The following is a 23940-nucleotide window of genomic DNA, read 5'->3' as shown; positions in this document are numbered from 1 at the left end:
CAGTACAGCATCACAAGCTGCCTTTTGGACATATCAAAATAGATACCCTGAGGGAACTCATCATTCCTTTCAAATGCTCCCCTCGACCAAACTTTCCTATTACTGTTGAGGGTATCATCTTCTGAGACACTCTCTTCTCTAACAACAATCTACATATGTCCAATATGTTGCCAGGCCTTTTACTTTTACTTTTATGTAATCTTTAGTATATGTCCCCTTCTATCTACTTGCAAATTTGTCACTCTGGTTCAGGTCTTCATCACCTTCCCTGCCCACCCACCCTTGGGTTTTTGTAATAGCCTTCCAATTAGTCTCCTTGCCTAAGTCTCTTCTGATTCTAATTCACTCTCTAATAAATTGATCAGCAAATATTTATTAAGTGCTTACATGTACCAGGAAATGCTAAGCCTTAGTGATACAAAATATGGCAACAACATGGTTCATGACCTCAAGAAGCTTACATTCTAATGGAGATGACAACAACCATATAATAATAAGTAAAAAGTCAATAATAATTAGCATTTACATTGCACTTTAAGGTATGTAAAGCCCTTTCTACATGTTATCTCATTTAATTTTCTGAGAACAATTCTTTGAGGTAGGTATTATTGCTATTTATTTTGTAGATATTACCTGAGAGAGGTTAAGTTACTTTCCCAGGGTCACACAGCTAATAAGCATCTGACATATTTGAACTTAGTTCTTCCTGACTTCAAGTTAAGTGTTCATTCATCACACTATTAAACTGCCTAATGCAAATAATTATATACATAAGATATATACAACGCAAGCAGTAGAGAATCTAGAAAGGAAGGCATGTAGATGCCAAGATGATGTTAAGATGCAACTCTAACCATGTTGCTACCCCACCCCCCCCATTAAATCCTCCTTCCCCCCCCAAAAAAAGAAAACTCTCTAGTGGTTCCCTATTAGCTCCAGGATAAAAGATAAAAACCTCTTTTGAGCATTTAAAACTTGGCACTTCTCTATCTCTCTAGCCTTTTTATGCCTTACTTTCTTCCATATTCTCTACAATCCATTGACACTGGCCTTTACTCACCCCACATACTGCAGCTGCTACTGTTGTTGCTGTAGAGTCCTTTCAGTTGTGTCTGACTCTTCATGACCCCATTGGCAAAGATACTGGAGTAGTTCACCATTTCCTTCTCCTGCTCATTTTACAGATAAGGAACTGAGACCAACAGTGGAAGTGACTTGCCTAGTGAGGTTGTCAGTATCTGAGGCTAGTATCACACAGCCAGTATCTGAGTCTATATTTGAACTCAGGTCCTCCTGAGTACTCCAGGGCCAGCACTGTATCCAACTGCACCATCTAACTGCCACATACCCTATCTCCTAACTCTGTACTTCCTACTGAGATTATCTTCCATTTGCACTATATACATCTTGCTTATAAAGCTATTTAAATATTATCTCCCCCAATAGAACGTGAGTTCCTTGAGGGCCAGAAACAGGTTTTTACCTTTCTTTGTATTTTTTTGCAATTAGCCAAGTGTCTGGTATATAGTAAGTGCTTAATAAAAGCTTGGATGGTAGTAACAATAATAGAAAAAGAGAAGGTGACAAGGTAGGCTAAAGAAGGGGCAAAAACGTAATGATTTTTAATTTGGGGTGTGTTAAATTTTAGGTTCTAGGAGGTAGTGATGTCCAGTAGTTAGAAGCTTCAGAGGAGAGCCAAGAATGAGAAATCTGAATTTGGCAATAATTTGTACATAAATGATATGCATAGGATCTGTTGTGAACAGGAGACCATGATTTGTTCTTTTCTTTGGTGTAATGAGGCACTCAAATGCAAATTTCTGTTTGAGAGATCAGCTTACTCTCTTCAGATTTAGCACTAGATGGGAGATAGGGGGAGAGAACAACTTCCTTGTACAGTTCCCTATGATATCATGCTCAAAGACAGCCCCATCCCTACCCCAAGTAGTCAACACTTATTCAGTGGGTCTGAGAAGCCCGTGAGGAATAGGTAGAGTAATTCTTAGGGGAGGTCTTTTGATACAATTAACTTGGCCACAAATCAATCTGTTTCTGAATCTTGATTCCTGAATCCTACCCCATGGGTGCCATGAGATTAAATCATGTAAGGAAGATAAAGACTGAGAGAAGGTCATTGTCTACAATAAGCAAGTTGAGATGGACATTTGGGTTGGAATGAGATGTCCATGCAGTGAGATGGACATTCCTTTTTTCTGGCCTGTGGGCCATCACATCCTTCTACAGAGACTTTATCAGCAATGAGACAGAGAACTGAATGAAGCATAGTACAGTGCCTCCCTTCAGTAAACTCCAAATGTATATGAAAATCACTTCAAATTAGTTTTAAAATTTATACTTGTGCGGGGCAGCTAGGTGGCACAGTAGATAAAGCACCAGCTCTGTATTCAGGAGGACCTGAGTTCAAATCCAGACTCAGCCACTTGACATTTACTAGCTGTGTGACCCTGGGCAAGTCACTTAACCCTCATTGCCCCACAAAAAAAAATAATAAAATTTATACTTGTACTAGTCTAAGGACACTTCCTTTTTTATTTTGAGATTCTGTACATTCATCATATCATGTGTGATGATTTTGAACTTACATCAAGAGCTTCAGAAATTTCCTCAGCTCCACCTGGGATGTTTTCAGTTGCTTTAAGTTTGATTTCTACCTCAGTTAGCCACTTGTTTTCAGTCTCCAAGTATGACAGTAACTCACACCAGCATGCCCAGACCTCCTAAAAATAAACAGACACCATTACTTCAAACTAAGGAACATAAATGATTTACTCACAACAAAACATTTTTAAGACTTTGAAAAATATTTATATGCATGATTTTACTCTGATCCTAAAATTGTCTAATTTGTTGTTGTTCAGTCATTTAAGTCATGATCAACTCTTCATGACTCCATTTGAAGTATTCTTGCCAAAGATATCAGACTGGTTTGCCATTTCCTAGTCTAGTGGATCCATTTTGTCAGATGATCAGAGGTTAAGTGACTTGCCCAGGGCCCCACAGCTAGAAAGTATCTGAGGCTTGATTCTAACTCAGCTATTCCTGATTCCAGGACAAGTCATAATCCTTCCCTAAATCTTTCATTAGTTTGGAGGATAGTGGAAGCCAACTTTTATTTTAAATGACAATATTTCAAAAATATTTTTCCTTTTGATCATCCATCATTCCAATGATATTATGCATGCTGAGGTGACCTCTTTAGACTAGCAATTGGAAAAAAAAACACTGGAACTAGATTCAGAGGACCTAGATCAGAATATGCCTCTACCATTAATGATCATACTGCCCTTGCTAAGACCTTTTCCATTTCCAAGAATCAGTTTATCATCTATAAAATGAGAATAATAATGCTTACATAATTTCTTTAAAATATAATCTCCTAGGGGCAGAGGCTCTCTTTCCTAGTAACAAGCATATTGTGAGTACTCAGTAATTATCAATTAAAATTAATAGGTTTCCATAGGCTGCTATTTTAAAATTTTTTAAATTGGAAATGACTTATTTGAAACAACAAGACTTTGCTGTGTAGTCCAAATATCTGGTTTTCCATCTCTCATTTCCATATCACTGTAGAGACTATCTGCCATGCCTGGATTTAGACACCATTATCTCAAACTAATGCGCAGCAGTGATTAAATCTCAACAATACATTTTTAAGACTTCCAACAATATCATGTGCATGATTTTACTCTAATCCTAAAACTAGTTGTCTAATTCATTATTGATCAATCATTTCAGGCATGACCAACTCTTCATGACCCCATTTGAAACCCTCTTGGCAAAGATATTGGACTGGTTTGCCACTTCCTAGTCTAGTGGATCCATTTCTTCTGTCTCTTAGAATCCCTCGAAAAGCTTTCCTCAAAGCTCAGTTCCTAAAACAATATTTTTCCCTTATGTCAATATTTTACTGCTCTCTACTCCCTTCCAGTTGTTAACGCCTTTCCCTGTAGAACAAAACAAAACAAACACGAAACTCTTCCTTTTATTTATCTTTTTAAAATATATTTTTGATTTTTTCTAATATAATTTAAATTTCTTGAAATCAGGGACTACTACATTTTTGTAGCATATCTAGCATAATGCTTAGGTGTGTAATAAGTACTATTTATTGATTTTCATTTTACCCTTAGTTCATACTTCAGTTCTCCAAGTTTTTTGATTTATTGGTGTGTTTAATCCCTCCATCAAGGCAAACTGCCATTTCTGCATGTAGTGTTTATTATGAATAATGGCTGAACGACATCTTATGACAAATCTAGTAATCAACCTCTTTTGAGCTGAAAGAAACTAGTCATCAGTAAATAGACACTTAGTTTATTCCCAAGTTCATCCTCAGAGCCTAACATGGTATTAACTTCATGAGCATATTCTCTGTTTGCATAGCTTTTGAGTACCTCCTGAGTCCCTATGAAGAACTGGAGTAGGAATATAGTAAAGATTAGAACTATCCAATTCAAAATTAAAGTATCTATGTTAGATAAATCAAAGAAGCTATGGAGTAATCATTAAATAGATTAAATAAACTCTTAAATACTTTCTATCATGTTTTTATCTTGATTTTTAAAAGGGAGTGATGACCATGGTCTCTCAATACCCCTTCAATCCTCCACCACTCATGAATAGAAAAGTCCTCCTCTACCTTGGTAGCTTGTTTATTACTCCCACATGGCAGCTAGGCTTAGCACTTCGGTAGGTGAGCTTAAACCTGGGTTTCTGTTTCTTCAGCTTCGTGTTTCTTTTGTTGATCAAAGGTGACTAGGCAGTAATTCTGAAATGGACATTTCCAGCTTTGAAAGCCACCTCGTGAATTTTAAAATTCTGGAGATGCTGGATCTTAAATTAATATGAGAGGTATCCCCTAAATCCACTGCTTGCCACTGGACTTTGATGACTCTGGAAGACAGAATGGGGCTGACTATTTTGCCCAACTCTTTCTCATTGAAATCCAATTCATCCTGGAGTCAAAACATCACCTCTTGAAGTCATTGGACCTCTTTGAGAATGAAGGACTTAACAGCAATGAATTCACTTCAGAGCTTTTATATCAGAGATAGTCATAACTGAGGGGAGCAAGAGCTTTGAGTCCTGACCTGGCCTACAAAAAGACAAACCTAGAGGCAATGATTTTCACAGTATATAAAGACTCAGATTTAGAGGTCTAATGTATATTACTCTTGCTTCAATCTAGATGTAAAGAATATCCTCTTTTGGACATGTAAGTCTGGTGCATGGTTTGCTTCCTTCTCAAACCCCTAATGTGGACATTGGGTTACCACATAATCAATTACTCATTCAGAGAGGTATTTGCCACCAAATCAAGTAATTGAAATAGGCAGGATAAACTTCCTAAATCTTCTCATTTAAAAATTTTTCCAACTCAGATTTTCTATATTGAATACCTCCAATTTAGATCTTTACAGAAAAGACCCAATGGATAAAGAATATCTATTGTCAAGATTATGGCATGTATATAGTTGGAAAACTTATAGAATAGGCCTATTAACATGTGTATCTCAACAATCAGTACAGATGGACAACAAGTTAGGTTCAGAGGTAAACAGAGGGAGGAAAGTGAGTTGGATTATCTTTAGAAATCTATGAATTCCATTAATGACTCCAATCTTCCCTTGAGGGGGGGAGAGGCCTTTTTTTAAATACCAACATTCTGCTACTATTTTCTGGAAGTGAGATAAAGAACTCAACCGTCTTCAAAGAATTCTATAAGAATTTCACATAGAAGACAATGGAAAGGGGCATAGTGGGTGTGAGCTGGAGGCAAAAGTAATCAATAAGGTACTTTTTAAAAAAAGGTGTAAAAGACATCATTAAAGAATTTTGTAGTGGGAAGAAAAACAAGGCTGGTTATGTAGACAGGGCATATCATGGATGGTCAGCCAGAGAGCTCCACTGCTATGTTCACAATGTCAGGTTAGAGAACTCTTCCAGCAAGATGAGTGGACTTCCATCATCTTGCCCCCACCTTGGGCAACTTATGGGAGGACATGGACAAGAGTTCCACAGTAAGGACAGGTATATATGGGTGATGATATACATCAGTGGATAGAACTTCCAAATGAATGTGGTCATGATTCCATTTGAGTATGAATCCAATTTAGAACTATAATCATAAAGATCACTAGGACAAAGGTTGAATGTATTCTTCAGTGTTTTGACTGCTTGACACTCTGTACTTTCTCTAAAAACAAGGTTTTTCACAATAGATAAATGTTCTGTGCTCTTGGCATAATACAATTTCCAAGTTGCATATTATGGTCATTTTTATTCATGACATTGTTAAGGTGTAAATGCACTTGACCATGCCAAGTGTGTATTCAAATATGCATAGTTCAAGGTACAGAAGGACACATGATGAAATGACAATATATTTACAGGGAGATGGCAGAAACAATTTTCTCTTTACAGGAACTGTCAAGGATGAAAGAATCATATAATGCAAGGCAACAGTTTGTTTATTTTTATTGCAAGGGGGAGCTTTTTAGAAAACTTTTTTATATATGAGGACACATGATTTTCTTTGATGTATAGAGTTAAGAATGCAGAAAAATACCTGTCTAGTGAAAGGTGTATTAACGGGATTTTTTATGGTAATTTCAACAGACACAATTATCAATATAAACAAAAGCTTCTGACCTCCAAAGTCTTGCATTTTCCATTAAGTCTACTGCAGAGCCGTTGGTAGTTGGTAATTAGGGTGTCAAGTTCCTTTTTTAAGGCATCATGTGCGACAGGTGGAGCACGTGCTATGAAATTATTCATAGCATCTGTGAGGAGTTTAACTTTGACTTCTTTCTGCAGGGCTTCCTCCTTAGCACTCTGAAAAATAAAGGAAGTAATTTTTATCAGTGTAGGTATTTTACTTTTGAAGTGTTTGTGCAAAAAAATTGTAATTTTCCCTCCCAACATCCCTATTAGATAGCTATATTGTTCAATCATTTTTCAGTCATATCTTACTTTTTGTGAATCCAGTTGGGGTTTTCTTAGTGATGATACTGGAGAGGTTTGCTATTTCCTTCTCTAGCTGATTTTACAGATGAAGAAACTGAGGCAAACAGGGTTAAGTAGCTTGCTCAAGGTCACACAGCTAGTATTTGTCTGAAGCCAGATTCAAACTCAGGAAGATGAGTCTTCCTGACTCCAGGCCCAGCATTCTATCCACTGAACCATCTAGCTGCCCATTAGATAAGTATGGCTGGCTACAATTAGCAACAATAATACCAAAAACATAAAATGTAGGGGTGACTGTATGATTCAGTTTAAGAAAAATAAAATAAGATGATTAAATACATGAAATCTAATTTTACCCCTTGTAAAGCTAAACAAAATTTACTTTATCTGCCATTTAATAAAAATATTCTGAAAAATACTAGATGTCTCTAGATGTACACACATATTTCTAGCTCTATTGTACAACTGAAAGGAAACAAGGGATTAAATTTGTGTGACTAACATTGATTTTTTAAAATACCTATGCAGAAGTATAATCTTTTATAAATTACTTTTGCTTCCATGAGTATATGTGAGTATATGTGAGTATATACATATATGTGGTCATTTAAATTTTATTTCTGTTTTGAATTTTGAATATATTTATACATTTGATATATATTTGAAATATCTATATATTTCAAAATTCAAGACTGAAATAAAATTTAAATTGTCAATATGCTTAATTTCTTAGACTATCAAGAGAAAACAAAGCCATCTCCTAATAATTCAGCTCCCAAGGTTCAGTGGGTAGGGGATTTTCACAGAAAATTGAGCATTTACATATAGAAAAGAAAACTGTGAATTTCTAGGTATTATGTAATAATCTTTAAACTGAAACAATTTAGGTCATCTTTCCTATGAAATTAAGAACTACAAAATAGGTTTGGGTAATGGCATCGGATAAAACAATGGCATAAGGCAAAAGAAGTAAGCTCTTTTAAAAAAAGTTCTTTAAAATTTTTTGCATTTATGTTTTCACCTTCAGTTCCTCGACTGCTTTTTGGAGCTCATCTGGTGTTTTATACTCAAAATCCCTCTCCAGGTATTCTTCTTCTGCTTGTGTTATCCACTCATGCATCTCAGACAGGTCTTTTCGAAGGCTTACAGTCTTATCCAAACCTCCTTTCAGGGCTTCCTTTTTAGCACGTGCCTTTAAAAAAAAAAAAAAGTCTTAAAACCAATCTGGTTCTGCTAAATTTATGCATAAGGGTGTATAAATAGTAGAAAGTACAGATTATAAAAGTGAATCATGAAATGCTCGCTATAGAAGACTCAAGGAAATTAGCTAAGATATATCAAATTTCTTTTCATTGATATACATCAATTTGTTCACTCACTAGACATTTATTAAAAACCTACTCAATTCATGACACTGTTCTTAATGTGGAAACATGATATGGGTTATCAATGTGCTTACAATCTAAAGGGGGATAGAGAAATATGTATAAAAAAAAACAAACCTAGGGGCAGCTAGGTGGCATAGTGGGTAGAGCACTGGCCCTGGAGTCAGGGGGACCTGAGTTCAAATCTGAACCTCAGACACTTAACACTTACTAGCTGTGTGACCCTGGGCAAATCACACCCCAGTTTGCCTCACCAAAAAAAACAAACAAACAAAAAACCTGCATAAAAGAGAGAAATGAGTGCTAAAGAGAGGTCTAGGCAGCATCTATGAGAAATTTAGGGAGAATTTCACCTTACAATATAGGAAGATTTTGGAAAGATTCATGAATGAAACAGCAACTGAATTGAGGCTAAAAGAAAAGGGAAAGATTTCAAGATGAGGAAATGGTAAGGAGGGAAGGGATATTCTATACCAGGCATGAGGCATGACAGAAAAAGGAGAGAAAATAGAGGGTAAGATGAGAACAGGGAAGTGAGAATGGTCTAGTTTGGATGAAACATGGTATGTGAAAGGGCATATCATATAGAAAATAATTTTTCAACCAGATCGTGAAGGGGCTTGAACACCAAGATTAGAGATTTCTGCTTTATTTTTTAGGTAAAGAGGAGTCCCTAAGGGTTATTTTTTCTTTGTTTGTTTTTTTTGTTTTTTTTGTTTTTTTTTAGTGAGGCAATTGGGGTTAAGTGACTTGCCCAGGGTCACACAGCTAGTAAGTGTTAAGTGTCTGAGGCCGGATTTGAACTCAGGTACTCCTGACTCCAAGGCCCATGCTTATCCACTGCGCCACCTAGCTGCCCCTCTTTGTTTGTTTTTAATATAGAAGTGGCATGCCTAAGAAACAATGCCACTTCTATATTAAAAGAAAGAGCACTCGGGTGGCAGTGTCAAGAGAAGAGAAAGAATGGAGGTAGATGACTGGCTACTAGTATATTACAATAGATTAGTTTATATGAGAAGAGATGAGGGTCTAAATAAATGTAGTTACTTTGAGAACTGAGAAGATATAGATTAGAAGTAGTTTGAGAGGTAAGAGAACCCAGAAAACGTTATATCCTTGAAGCAAAGGGATGAGAAATAGAAAAGGGTGGTCAACAGTTCAAATACTGCAGATATATCAACGTGGTAAGGATTGAAGAAAGGGTACTTTATTGATGGACAAGAGGTCATTGGAGACCTTTGAAAAAATAGTTGTTTTGTTGTTGTTGTTGTTGTTGTTGTTGAGAAAATAGTTTCAGTACAATGTTAAGGGTAGGAGCAAAATTGCTACAGGTTAAAGGATGTGGGATTGGGGAGGAAGGTGGCACACTTCAAGGGGCTTCCTTGAAGCATGTACTATTCCAGAAAGAATGGGGCAGGGGGAGTCAGAGGGCAAAGCTTGGGAAGGGATAATGTGCCTTGGGTTATGACTTCATGTTCATGCTTCTGCTTCTTCAATCCAGAGTACCTTTCATTCTCCTAATGTTTTGCCCTGCTAGGATTGTCAAAGTTTCCTGATGACTACAGAGTAGCAGAGAGGAGAGCATGAATAGACATTGGTATTTCAGAAGTTGTCCTTCATAGATGACCAGCAGCTGTGTTTGAAGTAACATCAACATGTATATTAAGGTGTCCAAATATAAGGACATAGAGAGTAGAACTGAGCCAAGTATTGAGCTGTTTATGATTTCAAGGAACTGAGGTGGGTGAGGAAAAGGTATTGAGAAAGTAATAAGGGGAAAGAGTTTTAGCTAGGGAACTTGCAATCTGGAATCACAGGGGAAAGATCATTTTATTATCATTTTATTACTGGAGAAGAGTATATTCTGTCCCCTTTCTTGTACCCATTCACCAGAACTGGCATTTGAAGACAGAATTTCTAGACAGGCTCCCCTGGCTAGGTCTTTTGCTATTAAGGCTGCTACAAAGCAGGGGGAGTGAGAGAGTTTGATATGAGTAGATTAAATAAGTCTTGTTGAGCAGCAAAGTTCTTTTCCAATTCAAAAATTCTGATTCTATCAGTATGATTGAGTGGAGAGTTAAATAGGGTTTCTGTGGCTCCCAGAACAATGCAAGTAATACAAAAGCCAAGATTTTGGGTTTCTAACTAGAAAGATGGAACAGAGATATAGCACATTGCCATATCTGGCCCAACTAACTTCTTTGGGGGGGTGAGGTTTTGGGGGAAGAATTCATACACAAAATAAAACTGTCACCTACAAAACCCACCATACAGATGAAATTCATCTGTCTTAGGAAAAGTGATTGAATAATGAAAAAACAACCTCATTTTATGTATAGATACATTTATGAGTATGGATTTTTTTAAAAAAAATGATCAAGCCTTGAGAAAGGAAGGATTTTTTATTGGGGCCAAAATCAGACTGTAGATATTTGGTTTGTAGATAACTGCTTCTTCATAACACATTTAAAATAGCCCAAGACTTCACTATAGTAATAAAAAATTTTTATTTTGTGAGCTTTTTTTCCATTCTGTTTAATTCATTAGGTATTCCCTAAATGTATCAACTTCCAGGAAGACATCATTATTTTTAACCTATTGCCCCTGGATAATAAGTCCTTCAGAATACATCTTTTAGCATTGAACTATTTTTTTTTAAAGCCTATTATCCTAGGGCTATTCCTTCTATGAGGTAATATAATTATGGTATCTTTGTAAGCAATAACTTTTTTCCATATGGCTTTACCTATAGAAAAATTATATTGTTTTTCCAAATATTTTTAATAAAAACTTCTTTTAGCTTCTTGCCAACATGATGCATAGGTAAGGCTAAGTAATAGATGGTAGGAGGGTAAAGATTATTGACCAGAAGTCAAAGGCCCTAAAGGAGAATTTATGGTTAGGTAGTGAATGCTCTGTTTGTCAGCAGGGGGACATTAAGCAAAGTAAATCGGGAGACAGGAATTTAATATAGCATTATAATAGGTGATGGGGAAGTAATCAGGAAGAGAACCAGAAATAACAAATCCAAGAGAATATATATGAATGGAACCAAAGAGCTGAGGTGACCCAAGCAAGATACCAAGAAAATCACAGCAAGTCAAAAGAGCCATGCAAATTTTCAAACTGAATTGAAAAGAAAGAAGTAGAAAGGGAAAGATAAAAATATAAGAATTTCAGTCAGAGTAGAAAAATGTTCATGTGATAAGGTTTGCTTAGGAACCAGGTCTGTCTGGTAGAGAAGTGATGGGAAAAGAAATGAATATGGAGTGAGGGGGAAAGTTAGACATGAAAGGCTATGGGAACATCCTCTTCATCAATCCTGACAGAGACCAATAATGCAGTATTACAGCTTCAAGAGGGTCAATCATAATAGAAATTATGATTAGTGTTACAAGTGTTCTCCTTTGTATCTGCAAGTATTCCATATAATTCTGATATTAGTTAGCAGCCTGCTAACCTTTATCTTTGTGGGATTTTTTTTAATCTTTTTGTTTTTTAATTGGAAATCAGAAAACCAGCTGTGCTGGCTTCCACATCCTCAAGTTGACTATTGATAGAAGAGACTATACTACATGGGATGTTGGGGGTAGGGCAGGACAGAAATGCATCTAGAATGTTAGCTCTGGAGTCTAGAAGAAGTCTAGAAGTTTAAATCCAGCCTCAGATACTTGCTAGCTGTGTGACTGTAGATAAATTACTTAATGCTGTTTGCCTCCATTTCCTCATCTGTAAAATGAGCTGGAGAAGGAAATGGCAAATCACTCCAGTATCTTTGCCAAAAAAAACCCAGAATGAGATGACAGAGAGCTGGACATGACTGTAAAATTACTGAAGAGAGGGAGGGAGTTTGTCGTCTCTCCAATTAGACTATGAGTTTCTATAGGGTCTTTTGCCTCTTTTTGAATCCCCAGTGCTTAGTTCAGTGCCTGGCATATATAAGATGCTTAATAGATATTTGTTGATTGAATGATTGATTTTATGTGCAAAGACTACACATTCTCAAATGCCAACAGACAACACTGAGCAGCAAAAATGTCAGGTGACTGGCAGTTCAGAAGTTAATACTATGGGCTTTTCCATGAATGAGATAATTAAACAACCAAGACTGAAAAGCCTGAAGGTGAAATGAAGAATACAGAAATAGATGAAGCTTGGTCATGGCAGAGTAAGATGTAAAATTATGAAGGAGTGTTGGTCAAGGTTTCTTTTCGGTGAAGCGTTGGCTATGGGAGCTATGCCCATTTTTTCCTCTAAAATACATCTATTAAGACAATCTAGGAGGGGCAGCTAGGTGGCGCAGTGGATAGAGCACCGGCCCTGAAGTCAGGAGTACCTGGGTTCAAATCCGGTCTCAGACACTTAATACTTACTAGCTGTGTGACCCTGGGCAAGTCACTTAACCCCAATTGCCTCACTTAAAAAAAGCAAACAAAAACAAAACAAAACAAAACAAAAAAAAAGCAATCTAGGGTGTGGATCATGACCACAAAATTTGTCAAAGTTGCTTATAAAGCACAGACAAATTGAAAAAGGAAAAAAAAAAAAAAACATTATCAAAGGTGCCAAGTTCTTTAGCCAACCTTTAAGGAGTAGAATTTTAAAATCTGTTTTATGACTATAAATATTCAATATTTCAACATAATTCAATATAATTATCAATCTAAATACTCATTTCCTTTATAAATCAGAATTTTTGAAATAGAAAGAAATGTCATACATTTTAGTATTTATTCTTTATATTTTTCTCTTTTATATGAATTTCCTAATATTTTTCTTCTTAAAACACTCCCCCAATTAATAACTAACTGATACTAAAAGTCAGAGATTTTAAAATGGAAAAATCTTTTTTGTTTGTTTTCATAAGATTTTTAGTTACAAATTCTTCTTCTCTCTCTTCACTCCCCCCTTCCCAAGACAGAAAGAAATCTAATATAGGTTATATATGTTCAATCACATTAAACATATTTCTGCACTGGTGATGTTGTGAAAGAAGAATCAGAACAAAAGGGAAAATCCTCAAAACAAACAAACAAAAAAGTATAAATAGTATGGTTCAAGCTGCATTCAGAATCCACAGTTCTTTTTTTCTGTGTGTGGAGATTTTCCATCATGAGGCATTTGGAGTTGTCTTGGACCACTGTACTGCTGAGAAGAGTTAAGTCTATCACACTTGATCATCACACAATGTTGCTGTCACTGTGTATAATGTTCTCCTGGTTCTGCTCACTTCACTCAGCATCAGCTCACTTAAGTCTTTCCAGGTTTTTCTGAAATCTAACTGCTCATTATTTCTTACAGCACAATAGTATTCCATTACATTCATATACCACAATTTGTTCAACCATTCCTCAATTGATGGGCATTTCCGCGATTTCCAATACTTTGTCACCACAAAGAGAGCTGCTATAAATATTTTTATACATGTGGGTCCTTTTCCCTTGTTTATTTTGGGGGGATGGGGCAATGAGGGTTAAGTGACTTGCCCAAGGTCGCAGAGCTAGTAAGTGTCAAGTGTCTGAGGATGGATTTGAACTCACATCCTCCTGAATCCATGGTCAGTGCTTTATCCACTGTACCATCTAGCTACGCCCCCCTCCCCCGTCCCTTTTCCCTTTTTTATGTTCTCCTTGGGATACAGACCTAGTAGTGGTATTACTCAATCAAAGGTTATGTACAGTCCCACAGCCCTTTGGGCATAGTTCCAAATTGCTCTCCAGAATGGCTGGATCAGTTCACAATTTCACCAACAATGCATTAGTGTTCCATTTTTCCTACAGCTTCTCCAACATTTATTATCTTCCTTTTTTGTCATTTTAGCCAATATGATAGATGTGAGGTGGTACCTCAGAGTTGTTTTAATGTGAATTTCTCTAATCAATAGTGATTTAGATAATTTTTTTTTCAAATGGCAAAAGATAGCTTTGATTTCTTCATCTGAAAACTGCCTGTTCATATCCTTTGACCATTTGTCAGTTGGGGAATGGATTGCATTCTTATAAATTTGATTTAGCTCCCTATATATTTTAGAAATGAGACCCTTATCAGAAACACTGGCTGTAAAAATTGTTTCCAAGCTTTCTGCTTCCCTTCTAATTTTGGTTGCATTGCTTCTGTTTGTATAAAACCCTTTTAATTAAATGTAATCAAAATCATCCATTTTGCATTTCATAATATTCTCTATCTCTTGTTTGGTCATAAATTGTTCTCCTCTCCATAGATCTGAAAGGTAGACTATTCCTTCCTCTCCTAATTAACCTATGGTATAACCTCTAACTCTAAATCATGTACCCATTTTGACCTTATTTTGATATATGGTATAATATATTGGTCTATGCCTAGTTTCTGCCATACTATCTTCCATTTTTTTTTCAAATACTGAGTTCTTACCCCAAAAGCTGGAGTCCTTGAGTTTATCAAACAGTAGATTACTATAGTCATTTACTACAGTGTCTCCTGTGCCTAATCTATTCCATTGATCCACCATTAAAATGGAATAAATCTTAAGAGATCATCTGGTCTCCCTTTCTCATCTTAAATTTGAGCAAAGTGAGGCCCAAAGAGATTGGCTGACCTGCCCGAGGTGACCCAGGTAATAAACAGCAGGTTTAGGAGTAGAACTCTGATTTTCTGACTACAAATCTAGGACTTCTTCCACTGCACCACTCCACCCTCTTAATAAAGCCTGTATCTAAGAGTTAAAGAGATGAAAAATAACTCATTAATATGTTATGCTAACTTATTTCCCTTTATAGTTTCTTCCACACATTTAGGCTATTGTACCCAATGGGTCCTTTTTATCTGATTTACAGCTGAAATTTAATACTATTTTGTTTCCCCCACTACAATGAGAGGTCCTTGAAAGCAGGCACTGTGTTATTTTTCTATTTGTATCCTGCATGTTTGTAGACACTAATCACTTAATAAAAGCTATTTAAATCAATTCATTTATCTGTTCTCATGCATTTAATTTTTTTTTTAAAATTCTGAGCTTAATCATAAAAAGAACACTTTTAAAAACAGAATATAATAAATTCTACCCTTATTTTCAAAATTATTGTGCTTCTTTCCTGTGCTTCCATGCTATTTCAATTATGCAGACAACATTTGCCCATCACTTTTGCCCTTTAATTTCATCCTGAAAATCTTTTGATGAAATGCCTGGCAACTCCCCAACCCTAATAAGTAAAGTTCCAGAAGGATCATTTTGGTCAGACCTTGGAAGGCACATGTGTTTCTGGACCATTTCTGGTCAAGCTAGGAGGCTACTAGCTTAATTGTCTCTCTTAGATTTGCCTATATTAGTTGACCCCTTTCCTACTTCCTTTGAACTTTTTACTGACTTTTTGTTCAATTATAGAGTGGAATGTCTTAGCTTCTTATTTTATTCCTAATCAGTGTTCAGTCTCATGCAAATATCAGGTTTTTGCTATATTAGATGTCACTCATCTGAACTGTCTGCTTCCCATTCAGGTAGCATTCTTGGCCAGAAGTCAAATTTGGGGATATCTTGGTTATGTTCAATAACAATGGCCCCCGTATATTTCTATGTGCAATTCTGATTTTGTAAAAATTCTTTTACCCCCTTTGCTATGCTAATTTTAAGAGGCTCTATCTATAGCTATGCATTCAAAAGGGTTTTAAATGAAAACATGGACTAAAAATGAAGAAAGTTTATTTTTCTATAAGTGACAGTTCATTTTGTGAAGTCAATATTTATTTTTGACATTCAATTTTTGAGGCTCAGTAAGACTAAATCATGTAGTTTGTAATATCTACTCTGGACATATTTCTGTATTTGAAGTAAACTTTGTGAGACAGAAGGTTAATTATTCTGAACTGAAAGTGTCTAACTGTATTCAAAGAAATAAGAGAAAAGTTGAAAGAGAGGGACAGTTGAAGAGGAAACAAAGGAAAATGAAAATATAAGCAAAAGAAATCAAAACACAATTATAGACCACCAACCTGCTGGCAAATATGGTCCCACTGAGCGTTAAGTTCTTTTAATTCAGCCTGGACTTTGGAAGCAAACTGTGGCTCCGCTTCATTCTTTATCTTCTCCCCAACTTCATTGATACTGATTAAACTTGGATGGATTGTCTGGATATCATTTACTAAAACCTTAAGAAAAAAAAAAGGTTGTTTTTTTTTTCTTAGGCCTCAAATGAAAAATGTATAGCATAACTTGAAAAAAATGTAACCAGGCAGCATAGTATAGTGAAAAGAATAATAAGACTTGTAGTTAAGAGGATTTAGGTTCAAATCTCACTTCTGACACACAGACATGTATTTGTTGTTGTTGTTGTTGTTGTTTTGTTGTTGTTGTTTACTTGTGTCCAACTCTTTGTGACCCCATGGACCATGGCATACCAATGCTGATCATGGAGTTTTCTTGGCAAAGATAGTGGAGTGGTTTGACCTTTCCTTCTGTATTAAGACAAACAGAAGTTGAGTGTCTTGCCAAGGGTCATATAGCTAGTCAGTTTCTGAGGCCATATTTGAACTCATGTCTTCCTGACTCTAGGCCCAGTACTTTATCCAATGAGCCACCAAGGAGCCTTTATTAGCTATTCTACTTTGTACAAATAATTTAAATTCTTTGAGCCTCATTTTTCTCATCTGTAATACCTGTCCTGCTTCCAACTCACATTGTCTGTGTGATACTGGGCAAGTCCCTTAACCGCTTAAGACTCCAGGCAATTTCTTAACACTATAAATTGGGGGTAGCTAGATGGTACAGTAAAGCACCAGCCTTGGGTTCAGGAGGACCTGAGTTCAAATCTGGCCTCAGACACTTGACACCAGCTGTGTGACCCTGGGCAAGTCACTTAACCCTCATTGCCCTGAAAAAACAAAACAAAACAAACAAAAGTATTGTAAATTGCAGAAAAGGTGCTGACCTGCATTATTCAGGGTGGGGGAGTTCTTTTCTGAGGATTTTCCATACTATGTTGCTATTCCTATCCTCCAATAGAAACTGTCATCTTAATTACCAGTAGATTTTGGGCACAAAATACACAAGTTTAACAAACACAAACACACACATGAGCACGTGTGTGTGTGTGTGTGTGTGTGTGGGAGAGAGAGAGAGAGAGAGAGAGAGAGAGAGAGAGAGAGAGAGAGAGAGAGAGAGAGAATGAGACAGAGGGAGAGGATGAAAGCGGGAGGAAGGGAGGAAGAAAGGGAGAGAAGGAGAGAGTGCGAACTAGACAAGATATGTATGTATGAGGTAGGACTGATAGATGACGATAGCTATTATTTATACAGTACTTTAAGGTTTGTACAGTCCTTTACAAATATTATGTCATTTGTTTCTCATAACAATCCTGGGAAGTAGAGGCTTTACTAGGCCTTATTTTATAGATAAGGAAACTAAGGCATCTAGAAGATAAGTGACTCATCTAGAGCTGCAAAGCTAGTACTTGTCTGATGCTAGATTTTGAACTCAAGTCTTCCTGAATCCAAGTCCAGGACTGTATCCCTCATATCACCTCACTACTTCATAATAATTTGTTCTTATGATTCAACAAATGACTCTTTTAGACTTTTACTCTTACTTTAAAATGAATTTTAAAATAATATATCACAAAGTCAATCTAGGTCAAGTGAAGGTTGCATAAAGGATACAGGTTTGGCTATTTCTCATTTTATAAAACCAATTATTCTGGTATTTATATAAATATTTCTTACTGTGCACTGTTCCAGTTGTTTTTCCAGAGCTTCTGAATCCCCAAGAGCTGGCCATTCCTCCTTCAGGAAAACATCCACTTCTGCCATCCATTTCTTCAGGGTTTTTATGTCATTCTGTAATTAGAGAAGCATTTTATGGTGTTACTGGAGCACTGACTGCTTCTCATACTATTTATCGCTGAGATATATTTCTGTACACTAGCACAGAAATTATTTTAAGGGTTGAAACATGTCTATAGCTAGTTCTTATGGAGAAAATCGTCTTTATTTAGGCTATATTGTCATAGTCTAGTGTTTAAAACTGGAATAAGAATTTTGTTATTGTTAAAAAACAAACAACAAGATTGTACAACATAGCTTTATAATGCTATTGTCAAGAATATTAAATCATTTTTCCTTTTAGAAAAAAATTTAAGCTACATGTAGTGTCGCTAAGTGTACCCTAAGTGTACATGAAACAGATTATGAACAATAAACTCAATTCAATTGTGTCTTTATAGCTTCCCTTACCTGAACCTTCTATAAAATGTTTTCCAAATTTGATAGTGTCAATTTTCCCTCTGGCTTTAAACTCTCAATGCAAGATTTCATCATCATAAAAGAGAAAATATGCCATCTATATACCACTTTGCCGAGGAGCTAAGGGGTAATGAGCAGGTGACAGATTATATCTAGACTTGTTCCCTGCAGCTCCACTGGGCAGAACAAGAGGCACTTGGACAATGGTAGAGAGGGCCAGATTCCAGGAAGATATGAGGGAAAATGTCCTATCAGCTATGGACTTTCAAAAAATGTAAGAGTCTGCCTCAGGAAGTAGGTTCCAGTTTACCAGAGATTGTCATGCAAAGGCTGAATGACCAATTATCAAAGATGTGATAGAGGTAAATGTAGAAAAGATTGAAGAAAAGATCAGATATAGTTGGACTAGACAGCCTGAAGTTCCTTCCAAACCAGAGATTCTGTGTGTGTGTGTGTGTATTTAATTCTCAAGAAACATTTCATTATTCCACATTACTATCTTTTTTTAGCTTTTGCTTCCTTTTTAGTCACTTTACATGCATGTTTTAACAGCTTTTACTATGTGAAAGCAGATATGATTGTGAAATGTTACCCTTTATTTCTACTGTCTTTCAATTATGCACTCCGCATTTGCCTATCACTTTTGCCCTTTAATTCCTTCCTCAAAATCGTTTGATGAAATGTCTGGTATCTCCCCTAACCCTTATCAGTAAAGTTCCAGAGGGATCATTTTGGGTTAACCTCAACTTCTCTATCCATTTCAACACATATTGACTTCATGGCTAATTTTCTTGTGTGATTTTGTGTGTCTGTGTGTTTTAATCTTCTTATAGTTTAATACTGTACTTTAATGCAACTTAGGATTGTTTTTTACTTCTTGACTGTAATGTTACATATTACATATTATGAACTAAAATGAACATTTCCATATACAAAATAGGTCAGAATAAGATTATTGCATGGGAAATCACAAATTTATTACATAGAGCTCTTTAAATATGTACATATTCAATTTCAATGTGATAGTAACAACACTGACTTGCTTGACTGTGTCTGTCCCCTTCTGAATTTCCTTCTGCTCTCTTCTGAGTATTTTAAAACATTATCTGTTGATTAACGTCATCACCACCAACACCATCACCATTACTACTACTACTTCTATTCCTCCTCCTCCTTCATCACTATTACTGTTCCTCAAACATCTCATCTCCAGTAGGAGCAATATTTAAATTTTTCCACCCATGAAAGTTGGACTAGATTTTCCTTAGACAGTTTTGAGATCACTTTAGATTCTTGGTTAACACAAGAATCTATAGGAATAGAATGCTGACATCACTTTCTGGTAGCCTGAATACAAAGCAGCCATAAGTAGCTCCAAGGACTGATATTTTGCTGGTGGATTATGGACCATAACTTAGATTAGGAAACTTTAATAAGATGAATGAATTTATTAATTTATTAATCAGCACCTACCCTTCTTGAATAATCTCTTGCCAAAGCTAAGTAAATTTTTCATTATCTGTTGAATGACCTATGTCTCATTTTTCTTCCCAATACTGAACCTAAAGCACCAGGAGCCTGCCCTGAGTCAGGTTTAGCACAGCAACTCCTTGCCCCCTAAATAAAATCCCTGCATTATAGCTCATATAATAGTGTGTTAATATTTTGCCCAAGAGAAGCTAATGCATTTGCCATATAAGTTGTGAGTTTGAAGGAAATAAATTGTGCTTTGTTTAGGGGCAGGAGTGTGAAATAAACAACTGAAATTCTTAGTTATTCCAGAAGAAATCTACAAGTTAAATAAACAAATAGGAATAGAGGTCTAGCAATAGCTAACTATCCATAATCTAAATTTGACTTAAAATTTTAGAGTTTGCATGAATCTGAATGGCCTTCATTTGTTGAAGAATGCTATAAGTACCAAAATTTAACTTGTTTTTAATAGCCTAAATAGCCATTTTTAATACAACTAAATTCTGTCATATGGTGGGACAATAAAGTTATATTTGCTATTCATATATAAGCCTTCTCCATTAATGTTGGCAACATATTACTTCAGTGGGTCTTTTATGCAGAAAGTTCAAAATAAAACAATATCAATCATGGGTATAACAAAATGCAAACAAAATATTTCCCTAGACTCTTGAAGGATCTTATTTTAAGGGAATAGAATAAAGACTAAATTCCATATTTGCTCTTAAATAGACCTTGATTAATACTCACTTATTAGTTTTGAAGGTAACCTCATCTTAAAAAACAATGTCTAACATTAGGATGGGAACAAGCAATCACAATAACAATCATTTATATTATATAATAAGTTATAGTTTATAAACTTTTCATCCATTATTTCAAATTTGTGTTGTCCTTATATTTGTCAAAATCTTATCATTTTAATATTTCTCCTTCCATTAAGCATAACAGGTTTTAACTTTTATTCACTTTAATTTATCACCATTTCACTTCTAGGAATTGCTTTCCTGGACCAGAATAATGGAATCTAAAAATACAAAAGGTGGCATGACACAGACAAATGCATACTGTATTCAGAGCCAAAGGCTCTGGATGCAGATCCTGGCTCTGTTGTTGATTATCTGTGTGACCCTGAAATCAACCTCTAAGGTCTCTTTCCTGTCTAAGTCTCTGATACCAGATATCAAAACTATAATACAGTAAATGCTTAACAGCCCGCATACAAGGGCACATAATAGCATTACTTGGTGAAAAGAACTCTAGATTTATTGTCAGAGAAACCTGACAGTGCTACTTCCTTGTTTGATCTTGGAAAGGTCATTCATTCTTTGGGGTTTTAAGGATGATGATGACGAGGACAACCAGTATTTATATAGTGTCTTCATGTTTGCATAGCACTATATATATATATATATATATATATATATATATATATATATATATATATGCATGTTATCTCATTTGATTTTCACAACAATCCTATGAGATAGATGTTATTATCACAATTTTACAAATAAGGACATTAAGACAGAGAGATTAAGTGACTTGACCACAATCGCATAGCTAGTAAGTGTTGGAGGAAGGATTCAAACTTGATTCCAGGTCTCATGATCTATATAGAACTAGGTAACAATGAAAGCTCCTTCTAGTTCTAAATCTTAAAATCATACAGTGAGAGCTAGGTAGATAAGGACGGGAACCTGAGAGTCCCTAATTTCAAAGATTTCGTTATATATAATGAACATCAAAGTAGAATTTTATGTTTTAAAAAGAAAGTAAATTATGAAAGGACAAAATCTTGCCTAATGACTCAATGTAGAAAGGGTGAAGGAAATGTTGCCAGGTATAAGTGATTATTTGGTTAAAGGGTCTTGCAACATTGATTTGGGGTATTTCTATGAATGCCAATTCTGTTTTTGTTTGTTTGTTTTTTTTGTGAGGCAACTGGGGTTAAGTGACTTGCCTAGGGTCACACAGCCAGTAAGTGTCAAGTATCTGAGGCCAGGTTTGAACTCAGGTCCTCCTGGCTCCAGGGTCGGTGCTCTATCCACTGCGCCACCTAGCTGCCCCCCAATTCTGTTTTAATTCCCATAGAAACACCACTTCCCTCCTACTATGTCACCTTTGATCCTACAGAATACAATTCCATTCAAATCAATTCAACAAAATTAAGCCTCAACCATACTAAAAGCACTGTGTTAGTATGTGCACATTAACTCTCGATTTCAGTTCTCTAATTGCATAGCCAAAGAGTACTGCCCCAGTGATTATTTATTGGTCTCAAATATATGTAAGGTGGCATGAAGCTTTCAAATTAATTTATGTTTTTTTCTTTGATTAATTTAAAGAAGTATTTCATTAAAGGGGGAAGGGTCAATTATTTTGAAGATAATTATTTTTATAATAGGCTATTAGTATTCACTTTCATTTCTCAAGTACATGTACACTTAAATTATAATCAGATTTCAGCTGTCATTTCTACAAGGATCTCCAAATTTAAATTCTTATAAAACATTTAATTATCTAAATAAATAAAATTAATTTTGAACCTTTTATTCGTAAAGACTATAACCTCAATAAAAACCACACAAAATGATTCACAATGTTGGTAAATATTAAGGGTTGGCTGTAACTTCAATGATTCCTATCTAAAATACTTTCACAAATAATGATTTTGGTAAATGAACTATGAAAACCTCATTATTATAATCATATATTTAAATGATATATCATTACCATAATTTATATTAAATATTAATATGAGGTAAAATAATAGAACTATGCTCTCCCACTTATACATGGCCATTTTAATATTAGTTTATAATTTTGCCACAATCATTAGCTATTTTCCCCTCATTAATCCAGTGCTTCTAATATGCATATATGCATATACACATATATGTATAGATAAATACATATATATGTATATACACACATACACTTTGAAGAATCCAGGATTTTATTAATGGGGTACTACCTTCAAGGACATATATTGTAAAACATCTATGCTTAATGAGTTGCCATGATTAAAAAATATGTGGAAGCCAACATTCAGGTGACAAAACTTCTATCACTTAGCTAGTTTAGTAGTAATCTGACAACAGTCTATCACCTGTGTCATTATGCTTCTATTTGAAGCTTGTCTAGCTTCTCAGGAAACAACAGAGCCTGTATTATTCTGGGAAAGCTTTTAGTTATTAAGGGTCATCTTTCCTTTAGATGAGGCATTTGAGATCTTTTCAGGTCACCCCAGCAGCCAGTGCCACTCTCATTAAGGTTACCTTCCAAATACTTTGTTTTTAATCTTGTACTAATTAATTTATGGTGTTTCCTCAATTAAAATATAAGCATCTTGAAGAAAGATAAGGTTTTTTTCTCTTTTTATTCTTAGCACTTAGCACAATGCCTAGGACATAGTAAATTGTTCACAGATGTTTGTTGAATAGTTCTTTTTTTTTATTTTTGTAAGCCACACATGTATACATCACACCCTTCCTCCACCCATGGTGGGCAAATCAGCATTCCATAAACTGTCCTAACTACCTACTTACTATACTGGGGATACAATAATTGAGAGGGGAAAAGTCCTTTTATTCCCTAAGGGCTGTAGCATTCCACAAAATTTTTCGGTGATTGTTTATTGATCTTCACTGTTATATTAATTTATTCTTGGCTGGTTATAGTCCTTTATTCTCAAAAAGGACTAGAATGACATCACTATGTTAGAGTCACCTTATAGTGTGTCTGACTGTGGCTGATCAGATCAATATATGTTCTGCCATAGGTCAGGTACAAATATTCTATGTGAACATCTGGGATGGATTTTCTAAATATCTTGTGTTTCTTTTGAGCTTTTTCAATTCCACTTTGCTCATAGAGCATAGCA

The 23940-nt window shown here is 35.5% G+C and overlaps 1 protein-coding gene across 1 annotated transcript in view; it reads right to left on the bottom strand.

The window, feature by feature from the left end:
- Positions 1-23940, bottom strand: part of DMD (dystrophin) — a 2325391-nt gene that overhangs the window by 1499731 nt on the left and 801720 nt on the right. The window contains 5 exon segments of the mRNA XM_043994767.1: positions 2604-2738; positions 6673-6855; positions 8009-8179; positions 16338-16493; positions 18063-18176. Coding sequence (XP_043850702.1) covers positions 2604-2738; positions 6673-6855; positions 8009-8179; positions 16338-16493; positions 18063-18176 — 759 coding nt within the window.

This window comes from Dromiciops gliroides, chromosome 3, assembly GCF_019393635.1.
Source record: "Dromiciops gliroides isolate mDroGli1 chromosome 3, mDroGli1.pri, whole genome shotgun sequence".
NCBI classification, from domain to species: domain Eukaryota; kingdom Metazoa; phylum Chordata; class Mammalia; order Microbiotheria; family Microbiotheriidae; genus Dromiciops; species Dromiciops gliroides.
Note: the sequence above shows the minus strand (reverse complement) of the source record. Positions and strands in the feature narration are given on the sequence as shown.